Source organism: Pseudorasbora parva, chromosome 9 (assembly GCF_024679245.1).
Source record: "Pseudorasbora parva isolate DD20220531a chromosome 9, ASM2467924v1, whole genome shotgun sequence".
Classification (NCBI taxonomy): Eukaryota; Metazoa; Chordata; class Actinopteri; order Cypriniformes; family Gobionidae; genus Pseudorasbora; species Pseudorasbora parva.
Window position 1 is genome coordinate 47,105,098 of NC_090180.1, and position 24,410 is coordinate 47,129,507.

Below are 24,410 nucleotides of genomic sequence, written 5' to 3' on the forward strand. Positions count from 1 at the left end.
GTAAGGATTTAAAACGATCTATGGTACAGTCTTTGGCTAGGCTGAGGATGCAATCATCTAATATGGAAAACACACAGCATTGCAACATGCAATATTTTTGTATTGTGTATTTTTATGCATATGCATCTTCATCATGCAGTAATTGTGTTTACTAAGGTTGCAAAAATCTAAAATGCATAAAAATAAACCATAAAGAATTATTGGGTATAAAAATCCACGAGTGAACCAGTTATTTCTACACTATTTTAGTAATTTTATGGTTTCAGTTATCATTTTCATATTAGTTTTAGTAATTCCTTATGATTCTCAAACCATTCTGACTTTTAAAAATGTGTAACATCACCGTGGCGATATATTTAAGCGAGCAGAATTTAAATGATTACTCAAAACATTACAAAAATGTCATTAAAAAATCTCTTAAACTATCATCCTGTTCTCTAGAGATGCTGATGAATGGACCTGAAAAATTAAATTATGACTTTTTTAATGCAAAAACCTTGCAAAAGACAATGAGGTAAAATATGCAAAGATGGTGTTCTGATGGATTCTGCACTCCCAGATGATCCACTGGTTAGTGCTGGAAATGAACTGTACCGCTGGGGGAAGACTCGTCTCCGGTCATGTACCGCCACGGTCTCAGTAAGGACTTCACAATGCCTGTCAGAGCCTTCTGCCGTGTCTTTTCTGTTGACAGATTAAATCCAATCACTGCAGTTTCTCTCTCTAAACACATTACTCAGTGCTAGAGCATACGCAAGAGACGTCAAGGTCACGGTTCGATTACCAGGCAAACCTTGAATGCACTGTAAATCTCTCCGGAGAGAAGTCTTGTCAGATAAATCAAGCATTCTGCGTTGGCTTAGCTCCGCTATCAGCTGATGGAAAAATTCAAACCCCGCCCATATCCGATTCCTATGCACTCGATTATTAACTCTCAAACAGGGCGCTTTACTTAAGCGCAGCTTAAAGGTGCAGTGTGTAAGTTTTAGCGCCATCTAGAGGTGAGGTTGTGATTTGCAACCTCCCCCAAAAGCTCACCCCTCCCTTTGAAAGTACATAGAGAAGCTACGGTGGCTGAGACAGGACATAAAGGTCAGAGCAGAGAGTGACTAGCGCACTGTAGAGACTACTGTAGAAACATGATGGTGCCTTCAAAGGACCCACGGTGTGTGTAGATAGAAATGACTAATGCTAAGGTAATAAAAATATAACCGGTCATTATGTAAGGTCTTTATTAGGGCTGGGTAAAAAAAATATTGATTTCTCATTTTGACAAACCGATACTGATTCCTAAATCAATAAGTCTATCCTGTTGTACCGCCTCCCGTCCAAATAATCTTTGTGCTTTGTTACTATTGATATGAAACCAAGTCTCAGATTTCAAATGACGTCCATTTTATTACAAAATTGGCTTGAGATCGCTCTGGCTCAGCTCAAGAGAACCACATCCAGTGTCCAAAAAATCATTAGTCAGTGAAAAATTAACTCTAGAGAGGAGCATTTTGATAAATATATGCACCATATTACATATTCATTATAATTTTTATGTTCTTCAATATTTAATCCATGTATGAATAAATCAAGCAGAGATTTGATTTCCTTGAGAAATGTTTTGTGAAATTTGTGTCAATACTAGTGTTGTAGTCAAGACCACCTTAACCGAGACCAAGACAAGACCAAGACTTTGAAGGGCCGAGACCAAGACAAGACCAAGACTTTGAAGGGCCGAGACCAAGACAAGACCAAGACTTTGAAGGGCCGAGACCAAGACAAGACCAAGACTTTGAAGGGCCGAGACCAAGACAAGACCAAGACTTTGAAGGGCCGAGACCGAGTCAAGACCAAGACCAGTGCATGTCCCCACCATAAAATGTGGAATATGCATATGATTGGCACTTCTCTCGTATGTGTGGGTGTGTAAGTGTACCATGAGAGAAGTTTTGATCAAATAATCAAAAGGCACTGCAGCTTTGTGGGAATTAATCTTTTTCTTCTATAAGCAAATAACACTTAACTTTTCGTCAATGGGAGGCACTGAAGACGACCTGTCCATATTGTTTACAGTCTATGGTGGACACAAACACCAAACTGACACTAACAGAGTTTTGTAAAAAGTGCTCAATCCCATTTTAAAACTCAAAGTTCCCTAAGAATGCTAATCTGGATGAGGTATTAATCTCAGACACAGTCCATTATGTCTTAAATGAATGTGAATAACAGGAGGTGGAATATGTATCATACAGATATGCATTAGTATGCTGCTTAAGCAAATTATTGTATATATGTACATATTTTTCATTAACAAATTGAAAATGTTATTGTGCAGCTTTATTGTGCAACAACAAGGAAAAGAAACCCTGTACTTGCATTTTTTGATTAACTAGTTTGATTTAACTAATATCTCATATGTGCAGGGTTTTTCCTGAGTCAAAAATGGTCTTTGGTGGTGGCTAACTTTGTTTGTTCTGTTTTCACCTCACTCCAGTCTAAACTAAATGATTTTAGACTTTATTTTACTACACATTCAACATACATAAGCTGAAATACTGTGGATAGTTAAAACTAATAATTCTTACTCTCCACTCTTGCTAAATTGGGTAAGCACACTTGCGTTCTCATTTCTGAGGTGTTCTGAGTAAATGATTAAACCGATTCGTTCAGTTCATTGTTGAACAGATCAGTTCTTATTACCGTCGTTAAAATGATTCGGTTCAAATGAGTCATTTGGTCGTGAATCGGACATTAGCAGACCCGTTGTGTGTGAATCACGGCTGTCAGAACATCGCGGAAGGTTTGTCACACTGAAAACACTTCATAACTGGATAGAAATTGTTTCCTATTTATTTAATGTATGATTTATGTCAGCTGTTTAGCTGGTCAAACGTTTTTTGAGCGCAATTCACACGAGCGGTACTTCAAAACAGTTGTCCGAACGCGCAACGTTCAACATGGATTCGGTTTTCTGAACTTTTGATTTAGCTTAATATGTGAAGTATCAGAGAGAGCTTATGTGATTATTTTGAAGACATAGAGAGAGTGCGCGCTGGGTGGAGTTCTCTGCTCTTTATATGCCTTCAGCTGTGGTCTTGACCGGTCTTGAGACAAAATCCCGAGTCATCTTCGCCCGAGACCGAGACGAGACCAAGACCTTTAAAAAGTGGTCTCGAGACCGGTCTCGAGACCAAGACCGATCTCGAGTACTACAACACTAGTCAATACCCAGCCCTAGTCTTTAAACTCCACTAAAAAACATAGTTGTGTATATTATATTGCATTTCTGTCAACAGATCCTCATAAATATTACACACTGCACCTTTAAGTTGAGTCCGCCTGCCTGGACCCAGCTCCTCCTCAATCTGTGTTTTTTTCTTCATCAGTGTCGTTCTGTTGTCAGTGATGGCCGCTCTGTTCTCAATGGGGACTTACGCTTCTCTCCCAGTTTAAAAGTGGGAGGTTGTCCCTGTTCCCTGTCTTGGCTTTTCACTGCGCTCATGATGAGGACGGGGAATCGAGAACAGAGCCACATCGCCAAATGTTACTTTTGCAAAATATGCAGATAAAAAGTTTGTCTATGGTGTTTATGAACTGAGCGGTCCTGACTGAAATAAATCTGTATAGTCAAGCATCTTAGGGTACGTTCAGAATTACATACCATCTACTATTTAAAAATAAATGTAGTACGCAGTATGTATACTGTGCAAGTTTTCTTAATGTATAGAATATCAAACTACATTTCCATAAAACAATTGAGTGTGACTTTTAAAGCATAAAATTGGTTTAAAAATGCAAAATATCTTTAATCTGAACAACACGTGCTGATTATTTTAATGATATATATATTATAAATTACTTTTATATATTTAATTATTTATTTCATACATAGTATATTTAATAGTATATAATTTAGTATATTTCTTTATTTAATTAATAATTAAATAAACATTTAAAATAGTATTAATACATAATATACAACTAATATAATAATTGTATCACAATACTATCAATAATTATATTAAAATGTAATTATAATAATATTAATAACAATAATCAATTGGTTTATAAAATACATTTAGCTGATTATTATTATTATTATAATTATTAATGTTATATATTTATACTTTGTATACTTAATAGTATATTATTTCTGATATTTTGTATTTAGTAAATAAATAAATAAATATTCAAAACAGTATTACTAGATAATATACAATTACTATAATAATTATATGTAAATAATTAAATCAAAATTGAATTATAGTTAAAATAATATTAATAATAGCAATACATTAATTATATATATATAATTATTTATTTAATACATAGTATACTTTAGTATATATATTTATTTAGTAAATACATCTAATATAATATAATTATAATAATATTAATAACAGTAAAAAATATTGTAAAAAAAAGTAAAACTTATTGAATAGTTTGTTTTTGTTACACGTATGCATGTCTTGTCTCTGTTAGTTTAGCCTGTGTTTCTCTCCTGTTTAGTTAATTAGTCGTGTCAATCACTGACTATCAAACTGCTGCTGTAATGCATGACCGCGTAACACGGCGTACCTCGATAACACAAAGCATCGAAGCGTGCGGTTCCGTTGCTCAGTTCTGCAGCAGGAACGGTTCGGACGCCCGCTTCTTCGCCGGGACACTGAGACCGCAGCGCTCTGACCGAAACCCTCACGCTCCCGTCGGACAGCCAGCCCGGCTCACACTGCTCCAGCCCAGACCTCCAGGCCAGGTGAAGCTGACCGACGGTGGCCAGCCGGCCCCCTGAGGACCTGCACTGAGCAGAGGCTTCCACGAGGGTCAGCTTCTCCGGGGCGGAGGCGGAGAACACTTCACCTGGAGGACGAAAGGACGAGGCCTGATGAGAGTGAGGTTCGGCTGGACAGATGCCTCGTGGATTCGGCTCAATTAATGTCACAGCACTAGCACGAGTGTTTAATAAAGCTTACAGAACAGCATCGTGTTCAGCATGTTTTTAATGAAACAACGCGTGACAAAAACCTGCTATCTAGAGCATGAGAAAGTCAAAAAATCTATTAATATTGAACATTTTAGACAGATTTAAGAAACATTAGGTAACATTTAAGAAACACCCAACAATCAACATTTAAGGAGCCGTACATTTATTAGGGAACATTTAAAAAACACCCAGCAATCTTTAAGGAGATTTAAGAAACATTAGAGTAATCAGACCTAATTGATGAAAGGACGAGGATGAAAAAAGACAAAAAAAAGGACGAGAGGATGAGGCCTGATGAGAGTGAGGTTCGGCTGGACAGATGCCTCGTGGGTTCGGCTCAATTAATGTCACAACACTAGCACGAGTGTTTAATAAAGCTTACAGAACAGCATCGTGTTCAGCATGTTTTTAATGAAACAACACGTCAAAAAAACCTGCTATTATATCTGAAGAGAGCATGAGAAAGTTAAAGAATCTATTAAGATTGAACATTTTAGACAGATTTAAGAAACATTAGGGTAATCAGACCTAATGGCTTTCAGGGTCACAGCTGATTTTTGACAGCTGAACTAACTAACTAACTAACTAACTAACTAAATAAATAAATACAATTACTATTATTATTAATATATTATTAATATATTTAATGATATATTATGCAGTCATACTACATATTAAATATTACATTTTTTTAGTACATAGTATACTTAGTAGTATATTAAACAAATACATTTATGTTTAATGTATCATATTAATGCATAATATACAATTAATGTAATAAATAAATACATATATAAAACAATACAATTATAATTATATTTGAATGACATATACAACATTATATATTAAATTATTTATTTAGTACATACAATATTAGGTAGTATATTAATTTAGCTAATCAATATGTAATATTAATAATATACAATATACAATAATATACATTACTATAAGTTAGTTGGTTAGTTAATGCATATCGTTTAATGATAAAGTGAATCTCACCTGTCATGTCATTGGCGAAACAGTAAACATCAAATAGTTCTGAAGGGTCCCGTTTCCCATAATTCCTCACCCCACGAGAAAACTCAGCGTGTCCATAGCAACCGAGCTCCGGAGTCTGTACGGGATACCTGCGGAGAGACGAGGAGTCAGATCGGACCATAATCCAGACATACGCATGTAAATATAGTGTTGTCATGGAGACGTTAAAGGCTTACTTCAGCGATTAGCATATGGCTTTCTATCAGTAGAAACCCTGGAATATATTCAAATGATCATGTTCCCCCCCTCATATCCCCCTGAGACGAGAGATTTACGCATTTTATTTCTGGAAAAATCACTCCAATGACGCAAATATCGTCAATTTGCGTCATCGGAGGATTTGTGGCCTGAGGCTAAAGACTACAGCCAGCAGAGGAGCTATTTCCACATGTTCTCAACCCGTCCATGGGGGGGTGGGATCGCACTCACAGCGCTCGACTCGGGTATTCATGTAAACGGAACGGAACGGTGCGGAGCAAAGTGAGTGTTTTAACTTCTCAAATTAATTCCTATGAAAGTTAAGCTTCCAAAGGCATGAAGTGAAAACGCTCCAGACTAATCACGCGCTGTGAACGACTGCCGTGGTGGCGATTACCTCAGCTCATTCATCACGGTGAATGTAATCCGACTCCTGCAGCGTTAGTGACACTCCCTCAGCGGCTTAAAGGGGTACTTCAGCGCTGGGAAGATGAATCTGTATTTAAACTGGGTCATCAATGCAGTAGAAATGTGAAATTATTTTTGAATTTGGTGTCTTCTAGACTGAGAAAAGACAGAAAATGTATTTTTGTCTCATGGGGATAAAAGACTACAATTCCCAGAATGCTTCACTGCCCTGTGAGGCCATTCCCAACGCCAAAAACTGTCATTACTGTGACTGAGTTAGAGAAGACACTACAATTAAAAACTGAACGTGTCTGTTCAATATAATGAGTGAGTCGCCGCGCGAGTCTCACAGCACTGAGCACTAACTGCAGGAGTGATATTACATTTAACATCATGAGCTGATGAGCTCTCGTGATGAGAGCTGAGGTAATCGCGACTACACTCGCGGCATACATTCACAACGCGAGTTCAGTCTGGCGCGTTTCAGTTCATGCCTTTGCAAGCTTAACTTTCATAGAAATGAATTTGAGAAGTTAAAAGACTTACATTGCTCACCATAGCTCCGTTTAAATGATCCTGTCTGCAAGCTGAGCTCTCCCTGCAAGCTGAATGTAATCTCCCATCCCCCAATGCCGGATTCAAAACATGCGGAAATAGCTCCCTCTGCTGGCTGTAGTCTTTAGCCTCTGGGCAAACATTCCTCCTATGATGCAAAAATCGTCATTTTGCATCATAGGAGGAATTTTTCCTGAAATAAAATGCATAAATCTCTCGTCTCAGGGAGATATGAGAGGGGAAAGCACAATAATTTGAATATTCTCCAGGGTTTCTACTGATACAAAGCCATATGCTAATCGCTGAAGTAACCCTTTAAGGCCCTTTCACACTGGACGCGATTTTGACCTGCGAATAATTTGCGCAATGTTTTTTTTTCCGATCAGCTGTTTGTGTAATGAGCGCTTCCACACCGAACGCGAATGTGCTGAGGCGAAAAAACTACATTTATTTTTTTCCTTTCGGTTTTCTTTCTTTTTTTACTATAGCGCCAACAAAAACGACTTCAACCAATCACATAAAAGGAAACAAAGGTGACGAAATGTTCAGTTGATGTCACGAGCTATTCAATCAACTTTAACCTTTGCCAGGCAAGGCATTTCTCATGAGATTACAGCTGTAAGCTGTGTTTGCCCACTGTATGCTACAGACGGCAATAACTTATAACCTTTTATAAATTGTTGATTTTGTTCTAAACATTGTGTCCGCGATAATGGAAAGGGAACGTGTTGCCATCAGTACGTCTGTGGCACTGAAATGTTCACATTGAGACTCGACTGGAAACATCTGCTCGGATCGATTGATTCCCTGAAGTGTGTGTTAGTCTCGTCAGATGCGCTGCCGTCTCTGGAGGAGCTCCTCAAATTGTCCCACAGACTTTAGAAAGTAAGTGCAGTAAGTGCCATGATAAAGTTTTAGCTTCTGTACAAGATCAGCAGACTCCCATTCAGACTCTGTTCTATAAGACTGGCTGCACCCGAAACCTTCTTCTCGGTCCTTTAAATAAAATGAAAAGCTCGTCTTCACTGAATGATGATGAAGTGCCCGTGTTTTCTCAGTTGTCGCCGCGAATGTTTTGGAGTGTTGGAGCTCTGAAACGTCGCAAATTCGTGTCGCGGCTGATGTGAATGGTTTTGACGCTAAATATTCCCATGCGAAATATTCGTTTATTCGTTACGCTTTTTCGTTACGCGTCTGGTGTGAAAGGGTCTTTAATCACATTATATTGAACACACACGTTCAGTTTTTAATTGTAGTGTCTGTTCTCTAACTGAACTGATTTTATGACAATTATCGCATTGGGCAAGTGATCCAGTCAAAGTGATTCAGTAGCTTTTCGCTTTGGGAGTGGCCTCGTAGGGCAGCAAAGCATTCTGGGAATTGTTGTCTTTCCTCCCCAGAAGACAAAAATACATTTTCTGTCTTTTCTCAGTCTAGAAAGCACCAAATTTAAAAATAATTTCACATTTCTACTGTATTAATGACCCAGTTTAAATACAAATAAATCTTCACAGCGCTGAAGTAACCCTTTAATAAATAATTTACCTGCAGTATTGCAAAAGGAGCCTTATGTAATAGCTCGAGGTGAAAATAACAAGAAATGCATGAGATTTCCCAAAGCTGACCTGACGCTCTGGTCTTTGAGCCAGCCGGCCGCACAGCTGTTCATGCTGGAGTGAAACGCGGCCCATAACTGCTCGACCGTGGCGATCTGAGCCGAGTTCTCCTCGCACGCACGAACGGCCTCCGCATACGAGAGCGAATATCGATCCACAGGAGAACGGTAGTGAAAAACCACTCCTGAAAACACACACACATATTAACACACAGTTACTGAACTGACAACGCATTCTGTGGACAGCCACATGATTGCTATTAAACAATAGCAATAATCTGCCTTTTTCTTATACTTTTCTTTCATCCAGTAATGAAACAAGTAAGGTCTTTATGAGTGAGTCATTGAATCATTCACTCAAGAGATTTGTTCAAAAACACTGATTCATCCAGTAATGAAACAAGTGAAGTCTTTATGAGTGAGTCATTGAATCATTCACTCAAGAGATTTGTTCAAAAACACTGATTCATCCAGTAATGAAACAAGTGAAATCTTTATGAGTGATTCAGTGAATCATTCACTCAAGAGATTTGTTCAAAAACACTGATTCATCCAGTAATGGAACAAATGAAGTCTTTATGAGTGATTCAATGAATCATTCACTCAAGAGATTTGTTCAAAAACACTGATTCATCCAGTAATGAAACAAGTAAAGTCTTTATGAGTGAGTCATTGAATCATTCACTCAAGAGATTTGTTCAAAAACACTGATTCATCCAGTAATGAAACAAGTGAAGTCTTTATGAGTGATTCAGTGAATCATTCACTCAAGAGATTTGTTCAAAAACACTGATTCATCCAGTAATGAAACAAGTAAAGTCTTTATGAGTGAGTCATTGAATCATTCACTCAAGAGATTTGTTCAAAAACACTGATTCATCCAGTAATGAAACAAGTAAAGTCTTTGAGTGAGTCATTGAATAATTCACTCAAGAGATTTGTTCAAAAACACTGATTCATCCAGTAATGAAACAAGTGAAGTCTTTATGAGTGATTCAGTGAATCATTCACTCAAGAGATTTGTTCAAAAACACTGATTCATCCAGTACTGGAACAAATGAAGTCTTTATGAGTGATGCAATGAATCATTCACTCAAGAGATTTGTTCAAAAACACTGATTCATCCAGTAATGGAACAAGTGAAGTCTTTATGAGTGATTCAGTGAATCATTCACTCAAGAGATTTGTTCTAAAACACTGATTCATCCAGTAATGAAACAAGTGAAGTCTTTATGAGTGATTCAGTGAATGATTCACTCAAGAGATTTGTTTAAAAACACTGATTCATCCAGTAATGAAACAAGTGAAGTCTTTATGAGTGATTCAGTGAATGATTCACTCAAGAGATTTGTTCAAAAACACTGATTCATCCAGTAATGGAACAAGTGAAGTCTTTATGAGTGATTCAGTGAATCATTCACTCAAGAGATTTGTTTAAAAACACTGATTCATCCAGTAATGGAACAAGTGAAGTCTTTATGAGTGATTCAGTGAATCATTCACTCAAGAGATTTGTTTAAAAACACTGATTCATCCAGTAATGGAACAAGTGAGGTCTTTATGAGGGATTCAGTGAATCATTCACTCAAGAGATTTGTTTAAAAACACTGATTCATCCAGTAATGGAACAAGTGAAGTCTTTATGAGTGACTCAGTGAATCATTCACTCAAGAGATTTGTTCAAAAACACTGATTCATCCAGTACTGGAACAAATGAAGTCTTTATGAGTGATTCAATGAATCATTCACTCAAGAGATTTGTTCAAAAACACTGATTCATCCAGTAATGGAACAAGTGAAGTCTTTATGAGTGATTCAGTGAATCATTCACTCAAGAGATTTGTTCTAAAACACTGATTCATCCAGTAATGAAACAAGTGAAGTCTTTATGAGTGATTCAGTGAATGATTCACTCAAGAGATTTGTTTAAAAACACTGATTCATCCAGTAATGAAACAAGTGAAGTCTTTATGAGTGATTCAGTGAATGATTCACTCAAGAGATTTGTTCAAAAACACTGATTCATCCAGTAATGGAACAAGTGAAGTCTTTATGAGTGATTCAGTGAATCATTCACTCAAGAGATTTGTTTAAAAACACTGATTCATCCAGTAATGGAACAAGTGAAGTCTTTATGAGTGATTCAGTGAATCATTCACTCAAGAGATTTGTTTAAAAACACTGATTCATCCAGTAATGGAACAAGTGAAGTCTTTATGAGGGATTCAGTGAATCATTCACTCAAGAGATTTGTTTAAAAACACTGATTCATCCAGTAATGGAACAAGTGAAGTCTTTATGAGTGACTCAGTGAATCATTCACTCAAGAGATTTGTTCAAAAACACTGATTCATCCAGTAATGGAACAAATGAAGTCTTTATGAGTGATTCAATGAATCATTCACTCAAGATGAAACATTTTTTGAGATTTGTTCAAAAACACTGATTCAAAAGTCGTGTTGTGTTTTCCATGCCTTTAGTGTCATTATCCAGATCAATTTTAGATTGCCTATATATCAATATTATAACTGGATATCATTGTCTTTTACAGCATGTGCATTCTTAATGTAGAAAATTTCAGATGATTTATCAGCAGCTGTAAGTGTAATTTCCCTCATTAAGCGTCACCTGTTTTCCTCAGCAGAATTCACACAATCCCTCATTCTCAGGTAATCAATCACAGTGCTCTAATTAAAGAGTTATGACCAATTAACCCGTTAATGAGCTCCTCAGATGAAAATGAAAATAAAGCAGAGCTGAAGTTAGACAGGAAACGAGGGAAAACCTCAAACGAGTGTGATATTGACAGTCTGAATCGATGTAATTAATTCACAGCAGACTCTGAGGATTGTTAATGAGCCAGCAGTTTTTATGAATCTTTATCTGAAAACTGATGTTCTGGGTTCAAGTGGTCACGTTCGACTTTTGCCGTGCAAAACTAATATTAAGCTTTCATTTTCTTTTAATTGAACTGCTAAATGAGGGCCTTACAGAACGCCCTCTAAGACAGTATTACTGTAATGTTTTTCTGTACATCTGATTAGAAACAATGTCCATTGTGAAAAGTGCTTTATAAATTAAATATTATAAAACTATAATATTTCATAAATATTATAACAGTATTTTTAAAAACATAAAAATATCATACATTTATAAAAACTTTATTTTTTTATATGAATAATAAAAAAATAATTATAGATAATTTTCATTTCTAGCTCTTGTTCACAAATTCTGTAAAGTTAATTTGAAACAATGTTTACAGTGCAATGTTTAAACAGATCAATATTTAAAATAAAACAAATATTACAATATTTTACAAATATTATGCAATTATTTTAAAAACAGCCAAATATTATACATTTGTAAATTATAATATTTTTGTAATAAAATTGTAATTTTATATGAATTATTAATTATACATTCAAACAGTTCAATGTATAATTATTATTAGTGATTTTTTTGTGCTATTTGCATTTTAATTGGCTTTTTTATATTTCTATTTAGCATCAGTTCTATTTTGAATAATTTTAGTACGTCAAACCTATTTTATTTCAGTTAGATGCAAAGTCAACATTTCTTTAAATACATTTTTTGTCATCTAATATTTATATTTTAATATTTCAACACTGTTTCAAGGGACATATTCTATCCTGAAATGTGTGTAATGCTATGAAATATGTATGAAGAGGTCCAGTAACAGCGGATCTTGAATATTAAAGGAAGTGTTTGTAAGATTGTGGCCAAAACTGGTACTGCAATCACTTTTAAATGACTGTAGAGCGGTGTATCCCCCTCCCCCTGACTCGAGGTTGCCAGATTGGCTGCAGAAACCAGCAGGAACGTTTGTAGATCTGAAGCTGTGGTAACTAGAGCAGATCTGGCAACCCGAAAAACTATTGACTTCGTGATTGGTCGATAGCTGGAGGGCGGAGCTTCAGGCCAAAACACAACATGTCAACATCAACATCAGTTGAGGGCTGCAACAACAACTTTATAATGACAATATCCTGGCTGTTGTCAGTGATATGAGTATTTGAAATGAACATGATTTCTTAATGTCTAGTGACATATCAGGGCCATTTTATGATTCATTTAAAATACATTTCTTACATACAGTTCCTTTAAACAGCGGATGATTTCAGGCCCTGCTCGGATCTCACCTGTGATTTCCAGGTTGACTGTATCCTGCTCATAACGGTCTCCCAGGGCGACGTGGCATCGGAACGTCCCTGAATCATTGGAGCGGAGCTGAGAGAGAGCCAATGAGGCGTTCAGATGGTTGGCGGAGTAACCGGGCAGACTGACCCGACCGGCGTAAGCCCGGTGGACTCTGACCACACCGTCCCGAGCGGACAGAACTGTCCTTTCTTGGTCTCCGGAGCCGCGGGTCCAGTGGATGTACGGACCATGGCCCGAAACGAGGGCTGGCGAAAGGGTGAACACACACGGGAGGAGGGCGGAGTCAGCCAACGGATGGCGTAAGGGTGGATGGGTCACTCTCCGGACGGTCACCAGAGTCTCGGCTCGAGTCACACCTGCGACAGAGGAGAAAGAAATGAACAGGTTTAAATTAAAGCTCAAGTGTGCAATGTTTCTTGTGTTTAAACTGTTAAAGGGGTGGCCCGACCAGAGTTTGGTGTTTACAGCTCAGAAGGGTATTGAGAGTTGCTAGACGACACTCGCGGCAGATTAGATTTGCTGCTGCTAGGGTGCGTCTAGATTTCTAGGCTATTAGCTTGTAGTGAATTTGTTCAAATCTAAACGGAGAAATTGTTCGTATGCATGATCACGTTGGTAAGTAGGCTACTCTGTGTATTATTAAACTTTTTTTTTTACAACACCGGCAAAGATTGTTTATTCCAGCACGCGTGCAGACAAACCCGCCAACTACTAGCCCTAAACAAGCCCTGAAAAAAAAGGCATTTGGGGGGTAAAAATTGTTATTTTGGGAAGGTTGCCAGCTAAAATTTGCATTCCTGTGTCTATATATCACATAATTGAGGTCGCTTCAACCTGCGGACAAGGAATAAAACCCGCGGGAAAACCGCAGACTTGACATTTGACAACTAACGTTATGCGTCGCTTCGTTGCTCTGATTGGTTGTCGGTCTGTCCAATCGAGGTCTTTCCTGGTTGGGTTGAAACACGGCCCATAATCACAGCCCAATGAGCATCAGACTCACATTCTGACTAGAGCTGAGTATGACCACGTCAGGCTAAGTTATTAGGTTTTGATGAAAGACTTTGGAAATACATGCCGATTCACAAGCGGATGAGTGTGGTTTAAGGAAGCAAACAGGGACGATTTATTATACATCGAGAGAAATTCAGATTTCAGAAGTCCAGTTTACTGTTCCTCATTCAACCCAACGGGTAATTACAGCAAAAGCCTTCACACCGTCCTCAAGAGTCAAACACAGAAAACACATGAATAATATTTGCTCTTCAGCCGGAGCGTCTCGTCTCCGTTCGTTAAAACAGGCAGAAACTCTACAAATACGTCAGAGCTGTGAGTGAAAAACACAAAGACGCTCTTTGAAGCTTCGCCTCTCAAACTGACACTCGATTGGTTTTATTCTTTTAAAAGAAAAGCAGGATATTCTTCAGCTGAACTCATCGTATTCTGACTGTCATGGACTTTGAGAGATGCTTATTAACTGGATCTCAGTCCAGTTCTCAGTCAATCTGAAGGCTTTGTACTAAAAGATACAGTCTTATATTATGCTATTCAATTATCTCCTACGACAGGTTCAAAAGCATCAAAGGTCATAAACGCTGTAATGTTCTCATAATATCCACTGACCGACGCATCAGCTCTTTTCTCTCAGAGTCTGAAACGGTTCATTAGAAGATTCAGTCTCTCTAAACCCCGCCTCTCTGAGAGCTGCTCTGCTCTGATTGGTCAGATGGCCCAGTCTGCTGTGATTGGTCAGAAATCAAATGCTCATTATAATATCTGAATCTCAGTGATATGAACAGTAGCGATGGCGTGGGTTTGACCGTATCAATCTCAGCGTCTGCTCCACGTGAACACAGACCAAACTCTTCCAGTCTCAGATACAACTACAGTGATTGAGGGCGGGGCACATTCAGCCAATGAGGACCAGAGGCGGTATTATGCAAATGAGCTACAAACCTACAGCTTCAGCAGGAAGAGAGACTCAATTACTGACGACTCGTTTCAGTTCAGAATCGATTCTTTCTTTTAGGACGCCATTTATCTGCACTTTGAGCTTTGAAACGTTTACATGAACAAACAGCCTTTATTACACTCCTATAATGCACACAGTAAACACAATTCAAACAGTCAAGGCTTTGTTGTCTGAAAACTAATGCATAAATGCACAATGTATAAATGTAAAAGTATCATGCAGAACTCAAATGAAGAAAAACAAGAGATCCACTGTCATTTTAAACATGCAACATCGTTTTTCACAGTCAATTAGACAAATCTTGTTAAATACTCCAGGTTTATTTATAACTATGAGCAGCAGTTGGCATGTTTTCCATCACCACAGGCAATCATTTCAGCCTCTTTCATTCCCTAGTCTGTAGAAACACTGAAATTGTGTTTACAGTAATCTGACTGTAAAATCTGAAGCTGGTATTATAGTTTATTTTTAACTGTTCATGGAGAAAGTTAAAGATGTGCACAATTAGAACAGAAATTAGCACTTTTATTCATCAAGGATGCATTAAAATGATCAAAAGTGACAGTAAACACATTTATAATGTTCTATTTTGAAATAAATGCTGTTATTTAGAACTTTATATTCATATAAAATCCTGAAAAATAAAATGTAGCACTGATAATAATCCTAAATGTGTGTTGATCATCAGATCCTCATCTGAGAATGATTAGTGAAGGATCATGACACTGAAGACTGGAGGAATGATGATAAATTCAGCTTTGATCACAGGAATAAATCACACTTTACTATATATTCACATAGAAATCTGTTATTCTGAATTTAAAAAAGACGATATTGCAGATTTTATTGTATTTTAGATCAAATACATACAGCCTTGGTGAGCAGAAGAGCCTTATTTATACGCGTTAAGAAAATCTTCCTGATCCAGCATTTTGAACCCTCAGCGGACAGACGTTGTGAAGCGGTCGGCTCATGTAATGTCGTGTTATGTTATTGCACGGCTCTGTGAAATACTTGATTCTGATTGGTCAATCGCGCATTCCAGCGGTATGTTATTTCCAGATAACACTCGCTCATCCGGGTACTGCGAGTTATCTCGACCGGTTCTACTTCTGTGCTTAACGCTGGCGCCATCTTGTGGCTTAAACAGCCGTGGGTTACAATGGAAGACTTCAAGGCGGGGTTCCTTAATAAAGTTTTAAATATGGATATTTTTCTGACACAAACGCATCGATTGGAATCAGAAGGCTCTATTAACCCATCGGAGCCGTGTGGAGCACGTTATTTGACGGACAGCTGCATTTTTTTATGGACTTCAAAGTTCAAACACAACTACAACTACTGCTGGGATTAACGTTAGCCTGGGATTTTTAAATATAACTCTGATTGTATTTGTCTGACAGAAGAATGTCATATACACCTATGATGACTTGAGGGTGAGTAAATCATAGGCTTGGTTTCATTTTTGGTTGAACTAACCCTTTCAGCATTCATTCTCAACATTTAGCAAGAGCATATGGCAAATCTTCAGCATTAAAGGCTTAAAGCAGTTTGGAACTGTTTTTCTTCGCGGAAGCTTTGTGTAAGAGCTAATAAAATATTCAATCTCAAGACAATATTTTGCGTGTAATAATTATTTATTTGAGACTAGTAGCCGTGTAATAAGCGGGATAATGTCCACCCAGCCGGTTGTTATCGCAGAATAAACCCCTTCAGAGTGACGCTCCGCTTCGCCTCGGGGTCCTGATCACTCTGGCGGGGTTTATTCTGCGATAACAACCGGCTGGGTGGACATTATCCCTTACTTATCAAAACACTGTTATTTGCAGTGAACTTTCTGCGAGACGTGCCTTGTAAATGCATTACTGTAAACACATTTCCCATTGGTTTCCACACACAGATATTAAAGTGTAAATAACCTTGCTTAAGTGATAAAGGAAGAAAAGGAAATCTAATCTCCCAAATCCAGCTGTGGTCGCTCCGCGCATACCTGAACTATCTGTAACGGAGAGTGTGTGGGAAATCAATGGCAGCGCCTCCAGTCCGTATGGATTCAGGGATGAGTGTATATCCCACTGTTTGAATTATGATATGAGTGATGAAAGCTCAAATCTGCATTTAGATGGTTTGAATTCCCCCTTATCGGGTTTGTCTTTGTGCAGAAAGCAGGTCATTTTCCTCCCTGATGAGACGTAACTCATTATACCAAACATGTCTGATTCACCACGAAATTAAAATAATCATATTTTGCATAAATAAAATTAAGCCTATTTCCTCCCTAAACGATCAGTACCATAATGTTTACAATCTTTTTTTTATTTTTTTTATTTTTTTTCCAGTATTAGTGTCTAATCTTGCAAAACAAATACTAAAAAGATGTAAACGGCATATAAATATATATATATATATATATATATATATATATATATATATATATATATATATATATATATATATATAAAATCATGACATATTACTAATATATATGTGTGCATATTGTACATTTTGAGGTAAAAGATGATGCTGGACATGCTGGTGACATGTTTCACCAATATAGCAAACATAAGGATACAGCCCATAATCATATTTACACACTTCCCAAAATCAATCCCGCCAGAGGCTTCCATAAATCAGATGCCATCAGACACAGTAGCTGAGTAACACACACACACACACACACATACACACACACACCCACACCTACACACACACACTCCCAGAGGGGGGTTACAGATTAATGCATTAACTGAATAACCTTTCCCAGCTCCACAGACACACACACACACACACACACACACACACACATAAACACAGCAGCACCTGCAGTAGTTTACACCTCTCAACCCTCACCATCCATAACCATGGCAACCGCTGCTCCGTAACCAGGAGAGACGAGAGGACGGCGCTCGCTCGGCTCGATACGCTAAATCTGATTCATTCGCCAGCCGTCCAAACGTTCATCAGAAACAACACAAAGCACTGCGGCTCCGCTGCTGCCTTCTGGAGCCCTCGCTCGGGCACCGCCATCAGGGCCACAAACACACACTCATTCACATTCACTGAGATAAAGAGCACAGCAAATAAAAATATTACATCAAAAACCAACTTGCCAACTTACTGAAATACACCGTAAAAAAAAAAAGTCCATAAAAATAGGGCACAGTGCACTGTATAAATATGAAGGTGTTTTACCTGTGTTTTAAATTACACATTGCATTAGAATGTGTTTTAAGGGTTAACGGAAATTTCCGTAAAATTACTGGATAATGTACTGGCAGAAAATTACCACACTGTAAAATAAATAAACTGGTAACTGGAAATTTCCGTTAACCCTTAAAACACAAATGAATGCAATGTGTAATTCAAAATACAGGTAAAACACCTGTAAAAAAAAAAACAATACGAAAAATGCCTTCATATTTATACAGTACATTGTGCATTGTGCCCTATTTTTAAAGGGGCGGTGAAACACTCAGTTTCAGTCAATCTCATGTCAATCTTGAGTACCTATAGAGTAGTATTGCATCCTTCATATCTCCGAAAAGTCTTTAGTTTTATTATATTTATAAAAAGAAATATCGGCTGTACCGAGTCTTTACGGAAAAAAACGAGCGGCTGGAGGCGTATCGTGTGGGCGGAGCTAAAGAATGACGAATGTGCACAAAGCGGTGACGTCCTCAAGCGTGGAGAAACCCATCGCTCTCTCAGCTAATAGATATGATCCATTCGGAGGCTGAAATAGAAACAGCAACAGCAGGACGTCCGTCTCTGTGGAATGTACTGTATTTAGAGGCCTGTCAACATGACATGATTCGGTTTATGGACTGTTGTATGAGACCAAACCTTAGTAGCAAGCAGAACGGTTTTGCACCTCAGACTAGTGTAACGTTATACAGAGAACAGCAATGAAGTCCGTTAGCGCATTTGAATGACGAAGCACGCGATCGTGTCGTTTATTGATGTTTACTCACGCGACGATAGCCGACAGCACAGACATTTGAAGCAGTTTTACTCACCGGCTGCTTCCAAAGCAGGACCGAACCTTTATCGCTGGGACCGCTCCGTCAAAAACACACTTCTTGGTCCACTTTGCGATGCGACTGAAGCATTTCTGCGTTCAAATCGGTTCAAATGCGGCGCTGCCTTCCCGGAATGCTGTGCTGAAGCGTTGAAGTCGCTCGACGTCACCCATAGGAATAAAGTGGAGCGCGGCGCGGACTATAACCGACATTAGTGTTCACGGACTACTGGATCTGCAGCTGAGAGCAGTGTTTACAGCGTGCGTTTCCTCTCTCGCGCTAGTGACGCGCGGGCGCACCCTACCGGGAGAAGAGCCCGTACAGCCCATACAAGGACCTTCCGCTCTGTTGACATCAAGCCGAGCCATACTCGAAAAAAACTCTCTGAAACTTGTGAGAAACCGGAAGGAGTATTTTTGACACAGAAATACTCCATCAAACGTCCAACATTAGTTTTTGAAACTTTGTCTATGTTTAGGATGGGAATCCAAGTCTTTAACAGTGTAAAAAGCTCAGTATGCATGAAACAGCATTTCACCCCCCCTAAAACAATTTTTAAATTAAAAATTAAAACTGAAAATATAATTCCAAAATGAATAAATACCATAATAGTAATAAAAAAATAATATAAAAAACCCTAAAAAAGCTAAAAAAAAATTATATAAAAAAACGAATAAAAATGGCAAAATCACATACTGTAACAAAGTCTCTAAAACTTAAACTAAAATTAAAATGAAAATGTAATTCCAAATATTAATTAATACTATAATAGTATATAAAATAATAATAATATGACTTTGCTTCAGAAGGCCTTTATTAACCCAGTGGAGTCTTTCATGATGGATAAATGGATTATGATGAATGGATTTGATTTCTGATTTGCACCACTCACTCACATTATAAAGCTGGGAAGAGCCAGGATATTATTTAATATAACTCCGACGGCTGAAAGAATAAAGTCATAAACACCTGGGATGGCTTGAGGGCGAGTAAATCATGGGATAAGTTTTATTTTTGTGTGAACTATCCCTTTAACACACTTATATTTCAGCTGCCAAGAAGCACCAATAAAAACGGCACAATATTTGCAATTTCTGTGCATCTTTACACTTATTGTGGAACGTTATTTGTGTGGCATTGCAGAGGTAGTTCAGCAGCTCATAAAGTCAGGATGCTGCCTTAGAAGGGAGCTGCCTATGTAGGGAGCAGACCGACCGCAAGACAGATGTAAGAGGAGAAGAGAAGAGTGTGTGTGAACAAATGTGGCACTTTATTGCAAAGTAAGGATAGAATTATTTTCCACCTGTCATCTCTCTATCATTTCTCTCTCTCTCTCTCTCTCTCTCTCTCTCTCTCTCTCTCTCTCTCTCTCTCTCTCTCTCTCTCACACACACACACACACACACACTTCCATGGCAATCCAACATAGTGTGTGCGTGTGTGTGTGATTGTATGTATGTATGTATGCGTGTGAGTGTGTGCGTGTGTATGTGAGTGTGTGCTTGTGTTGTGTGGGAACGAGTGTATGTGTGTGTGAGTGCGTGTGTGCATATGCGAGTATGTGTGTGTGAGCCATGGTGTGAGCACACACATCTCTCTCACGAGTGTGTGTGCGTTTGTGTGAGAGTGTGTAACTGAACTCTGTTCTTCAACACACTAGTCTTGTCTATAATAAACTGAACCTGAGCAGTTCCTGAGGAGAATCTGAGCGTCGTCTGTCTGTGTGAACCGCTCTGCCATTATGCTGAAGAGATGTGGGCGGTTTACAAAGCCTCTGTGATATTCTGATCTCTACATATGGCTTAAAGATAACAGTAAATTAATACATTTCGCTGGAAAAACTACAACATATAAATGCCATGAAGGAATGTCTGAGGTCACTATTGAGTGAACAAATCAGGGGCCAGGTCAGGTTAACATTTACAGGTGTCATGAACTGGCTTTTTAAAAATGTTTGAGGTCAACTAATGACATGTGTGTGGTTTTTACATTCAGAAACATCCTAACTAATAAGTAATAGGCTATTTTCTACCGGGGTTTTGAGGCTCTCTCCTGAAAGCTGGGTTTTGATGGGCGTGTCACTGGAGACTTGGAAGTAAACGCCCACGGCTAGGATTGGATAACATGTGCATATTTAATGAGCTTCATCTCCGCTGTCAGTTCAGTTCACGAGGGAGGGATTGTTCTGAAAGCGGCAACCGGGATGATTCTCTCACAGGACTCATAAACGTCTTTATCAAACAAACACAATTATTTATTTTTCATCCACCTGCGATTGATTGGAATATAATTTCTGTATTACACGGCCCCGCAGGATCGGTGGATATAAGCGTGAACCGAGCACAAACACACACACACACAAACACACACGCACGTGGACCCAGATCAAGAAAGGAATATTATTTCACTATTTGAGATTCACGTTTACAGGCTTACGTTTTGGTAGCCCGTCTGGAAAACACACAGCCCCGGGACTACTATTACATATAAAAAACACGTTTTACTCACATAAGTGTGTTGCACTATTCCTGTAGGATCCAATATAGAAGCACAGCATTGTGTTTTAATCTCAATATGTCTGCAAATCCAGCTGGACCTGAGACTTGTTTACAATCGATTCCACAGTTAAATGAAGCGAACACACGTACATGTCTTCCCCACATGATCTGGATCTTCATTAATAATAAATGAAGTATCTCACATTCCTAATATTATGATCTGAAGGAAGCTTATGCAGCGACTGTGTTCTTCCACAATATCTTGCTATCTTCTTCGACATGTTTATTACTAGGGATGCACCGAAATAAAAATCATTGGCCGAAAACGAAAACCGAAAAAGAGGAAACCAAGGCCGAAAACCGAAAGAAAGTATGCCAATTATTAGTAATTGTTACCAATAGTAACCATTGCATTTATTGCTATGACTTTGTAAATTTACTAAAAATCAAGGTATTGCAATTGCATAAATTAATAATAAAGTTTCAAATAATAAATCAATTACAAATTATGCATAAACTTATTTAGCACATTGCAACAACGCACAGTATAAAATTAAATTCAAACTAAAATGTTTAACTTGCCTTCACTCATGTGTAGCCTACATTAAATAATACACTATACAAGCCTACTCGTCTGCAGAAAGGTACAGACATTTAATAAAAAGTAATCAAATGTAAAATAACTGCATATTTAACTGTTTAAATTAAAGATTAATACTTATTAAACTTAAAAAGCTAATCAATCAAGAGCAGTGAGTGATTTCCTTATCTTTTGTTTGACATGAAACAGAGTAAAGGTTGCTGCCGCTTTAAGACCTAATCAACGGATATGCTCGTCTTTCTCAACTGTAATATACAGTTCACTTAAAGGTGCACTATGTAGTATTTTTGCAGTAAAATATCCAAAAACCACTAGGCCGGTGTTATATATTTTGTTCAGTTGAGTATTTACAATATCCCAGATGTTTCCAACTATTTGTAAATTGTGAGAAAATTGCTATTTTAACTAAGGACCGGGACGTTTCAGCATAGCGTTTGAGCGAGTCGCCTTTCAATCGCGTCATATCTGCGCTACCCTCGGTTTCGGGTTTTACTCGGCAGGAGCGCTTTACTCTTAGCAGTGTGAACAAGTGAACGCACAGAGGAACGTCATAACATCATTTTAAACACACTTAAATGTATCTAATATGATAAACAGAGCTGCTTTACCTCATAATCATAACCGGAAGAGCGGATCAGTGCAGGCGCCCGGCGACTGTGTCCCGTCCCGTCATAATAAAAGTCCCGGTGTTCGCAAGGCGGGTATTTGTTTAACAATCGCTCCAGCGGCCGTGCTCAGCTCCTCAACACTTGGTCCTGCTCTGCTTCACTACAGTAACGTTAATAACCAATCGCTCCAGCGGCCGTGCTCAGCTCCTCAACACTCGGTCCTGCTCTGCTTCACTACAGTAACGTTAATAACCAATCGCTCCAGCGCCCGTGCTCAGCTCCTCAACACTCGGTCCTGCTCTGCTTCACTACAGTAACGTTAATAACCAATCGCTCCAGCAGCCGTGCTCAGCTCCACAACACTCGGTCCTGCTCTGCTTTAGACTACAGTAACGTTAATAACCAATCGCTCCAGCGGCCGTGCTCAGCTCCTCAACACTCGGTCCTGCTCTGCTTTACACTACAGTAACGTTAATAACCAATCGCTCCAGCGGCCGTGCTCAGCTCCTCAACACTCGGTCCTGCTCTGCTTCACTACAGTAACGTTAATAACCAATCGCTCCAGCGGCCGTGCTCAGCTCCACAACACTCGGTCCTGCTCTGCTTCACTACAGTAACGTTAATAACCAATCGCTCCAGCGGCCGTGCTCAGCTCCTCAACACTCGCTCCTGCTCTGCTTCACTACAGTAACGTTAATAACCAATCGCTCCAGCAGCCGTGCTCAGCTCCTCAACACTCGCTCCTGCTCTGCTTTACTACAGTAACGTTAATAACCAATCGCTCCAGCAGCTGTGCTCAGCTCCTCAACACTCGCTCCTGCTCTGCTTCACTACAGTAACGTTAATAACCAATCGCTCCAGCGGCCGTGCTCAGCTCCTCAACACTCGCTCCTGCTCTGCTTCACTACAGTAACGTTAATAACCAATCGCTCCAGCGGCCGTGCTCAGCTCCTCAACACTCGCTCCTGCTCTGCTTCACTACAGTAACGTTAATAACCAATCGCTCCAGCAGCCGTGCTCAGCACCTCAACACTCACTCCTGCTCTGCTTCACTACAGTAACGTTAATAACCAATCGCTCCAGCGGCCGTGCTCAGCTCCTCAACACTCGCTCCTGCTCTGCTTCTCTACAGTAACGTTAATAACCAATCGCTCCAGCCGCCGTGCTCAGCTCCTCAACACTCGCTCCTGCTCTGCTTCACTACAGTAACGTTAATAACCAATCGCTCCAGCGGCCGTGCTCAGCTCCTCAACACTCGCTCCTGCTCTGCTTCTCTACAGTAACGTTAATAACCAATCGCTCCAGCGGCCGTGCTCAGCTCCACAACACTCGGTCCTGCTCTGCTTCTCTACAGTAACGTTAATAACCAATCGCTCCAGCAGCCGTGCTCAGCTCCTCAACACTCACTCCTGCTCTGCTTCACTACAGTAACGTTAATAACCAATCGCTCCAGCCGCCGTGCTCAGCTCCTCAACACTCGGTCCTGCTCTGCTTCACTACAGTAACGTTAATAACCAATCGCTCCAGCGGCCGTGCTCAGCTCCTCAACACTCGGTCCTGCTCTGCTTCACTACAGTAACGTTAATAACCGCATGCATGAACGTGATTTCGGCCCGAGTCCTATTTTCCAGCGGCTGTGAGGTGAAGACCACGTGTCCCAAGATGCTGCGCTCACACTTTGCGTCATCAAACTACGCATTTGTTTTGAATAGGCGCCCTCCAGTGGACGGAAAGTTGCATAGTG

The 24,410-nt window shown here is 39.1% G+C and overlaps 1 protein-coding gene across 1 annotated transcript in view; it reads right to left on the reverse strand.

Moving 5' to 3' along the window:
* Positions 1-24,410, reverse strand: part of ncana (neurocan a) — a 115,551-nt gene that overhangs the window by 60,840 nt on the left and 30,301 nt on the right. Inside the window, exons 3-7 of the mRNA XM_067452866.1 lie at positions 12,950-13,324; positions 8,800-8,974; positions 5,975-6,102; positions 4,570-4,851; positions 595-684 (exon numbers count right to left, since the gene is read on the reverse strand). Coding sequence (XP_067308967.1) covers positions 595-684; positions 4,570-4,851; positions 5,975-6,102; positions 8,800-8,974; positions 12,950-13,324 — 1,050 coding nt within the window. The remainder of the gene's footprint in view (positions 1-594; positions 685-4,569; positions 4,852-5,974; positions 6,103-8,799; positions 8,975-12,949; positions 13,325-24,410) is intronic.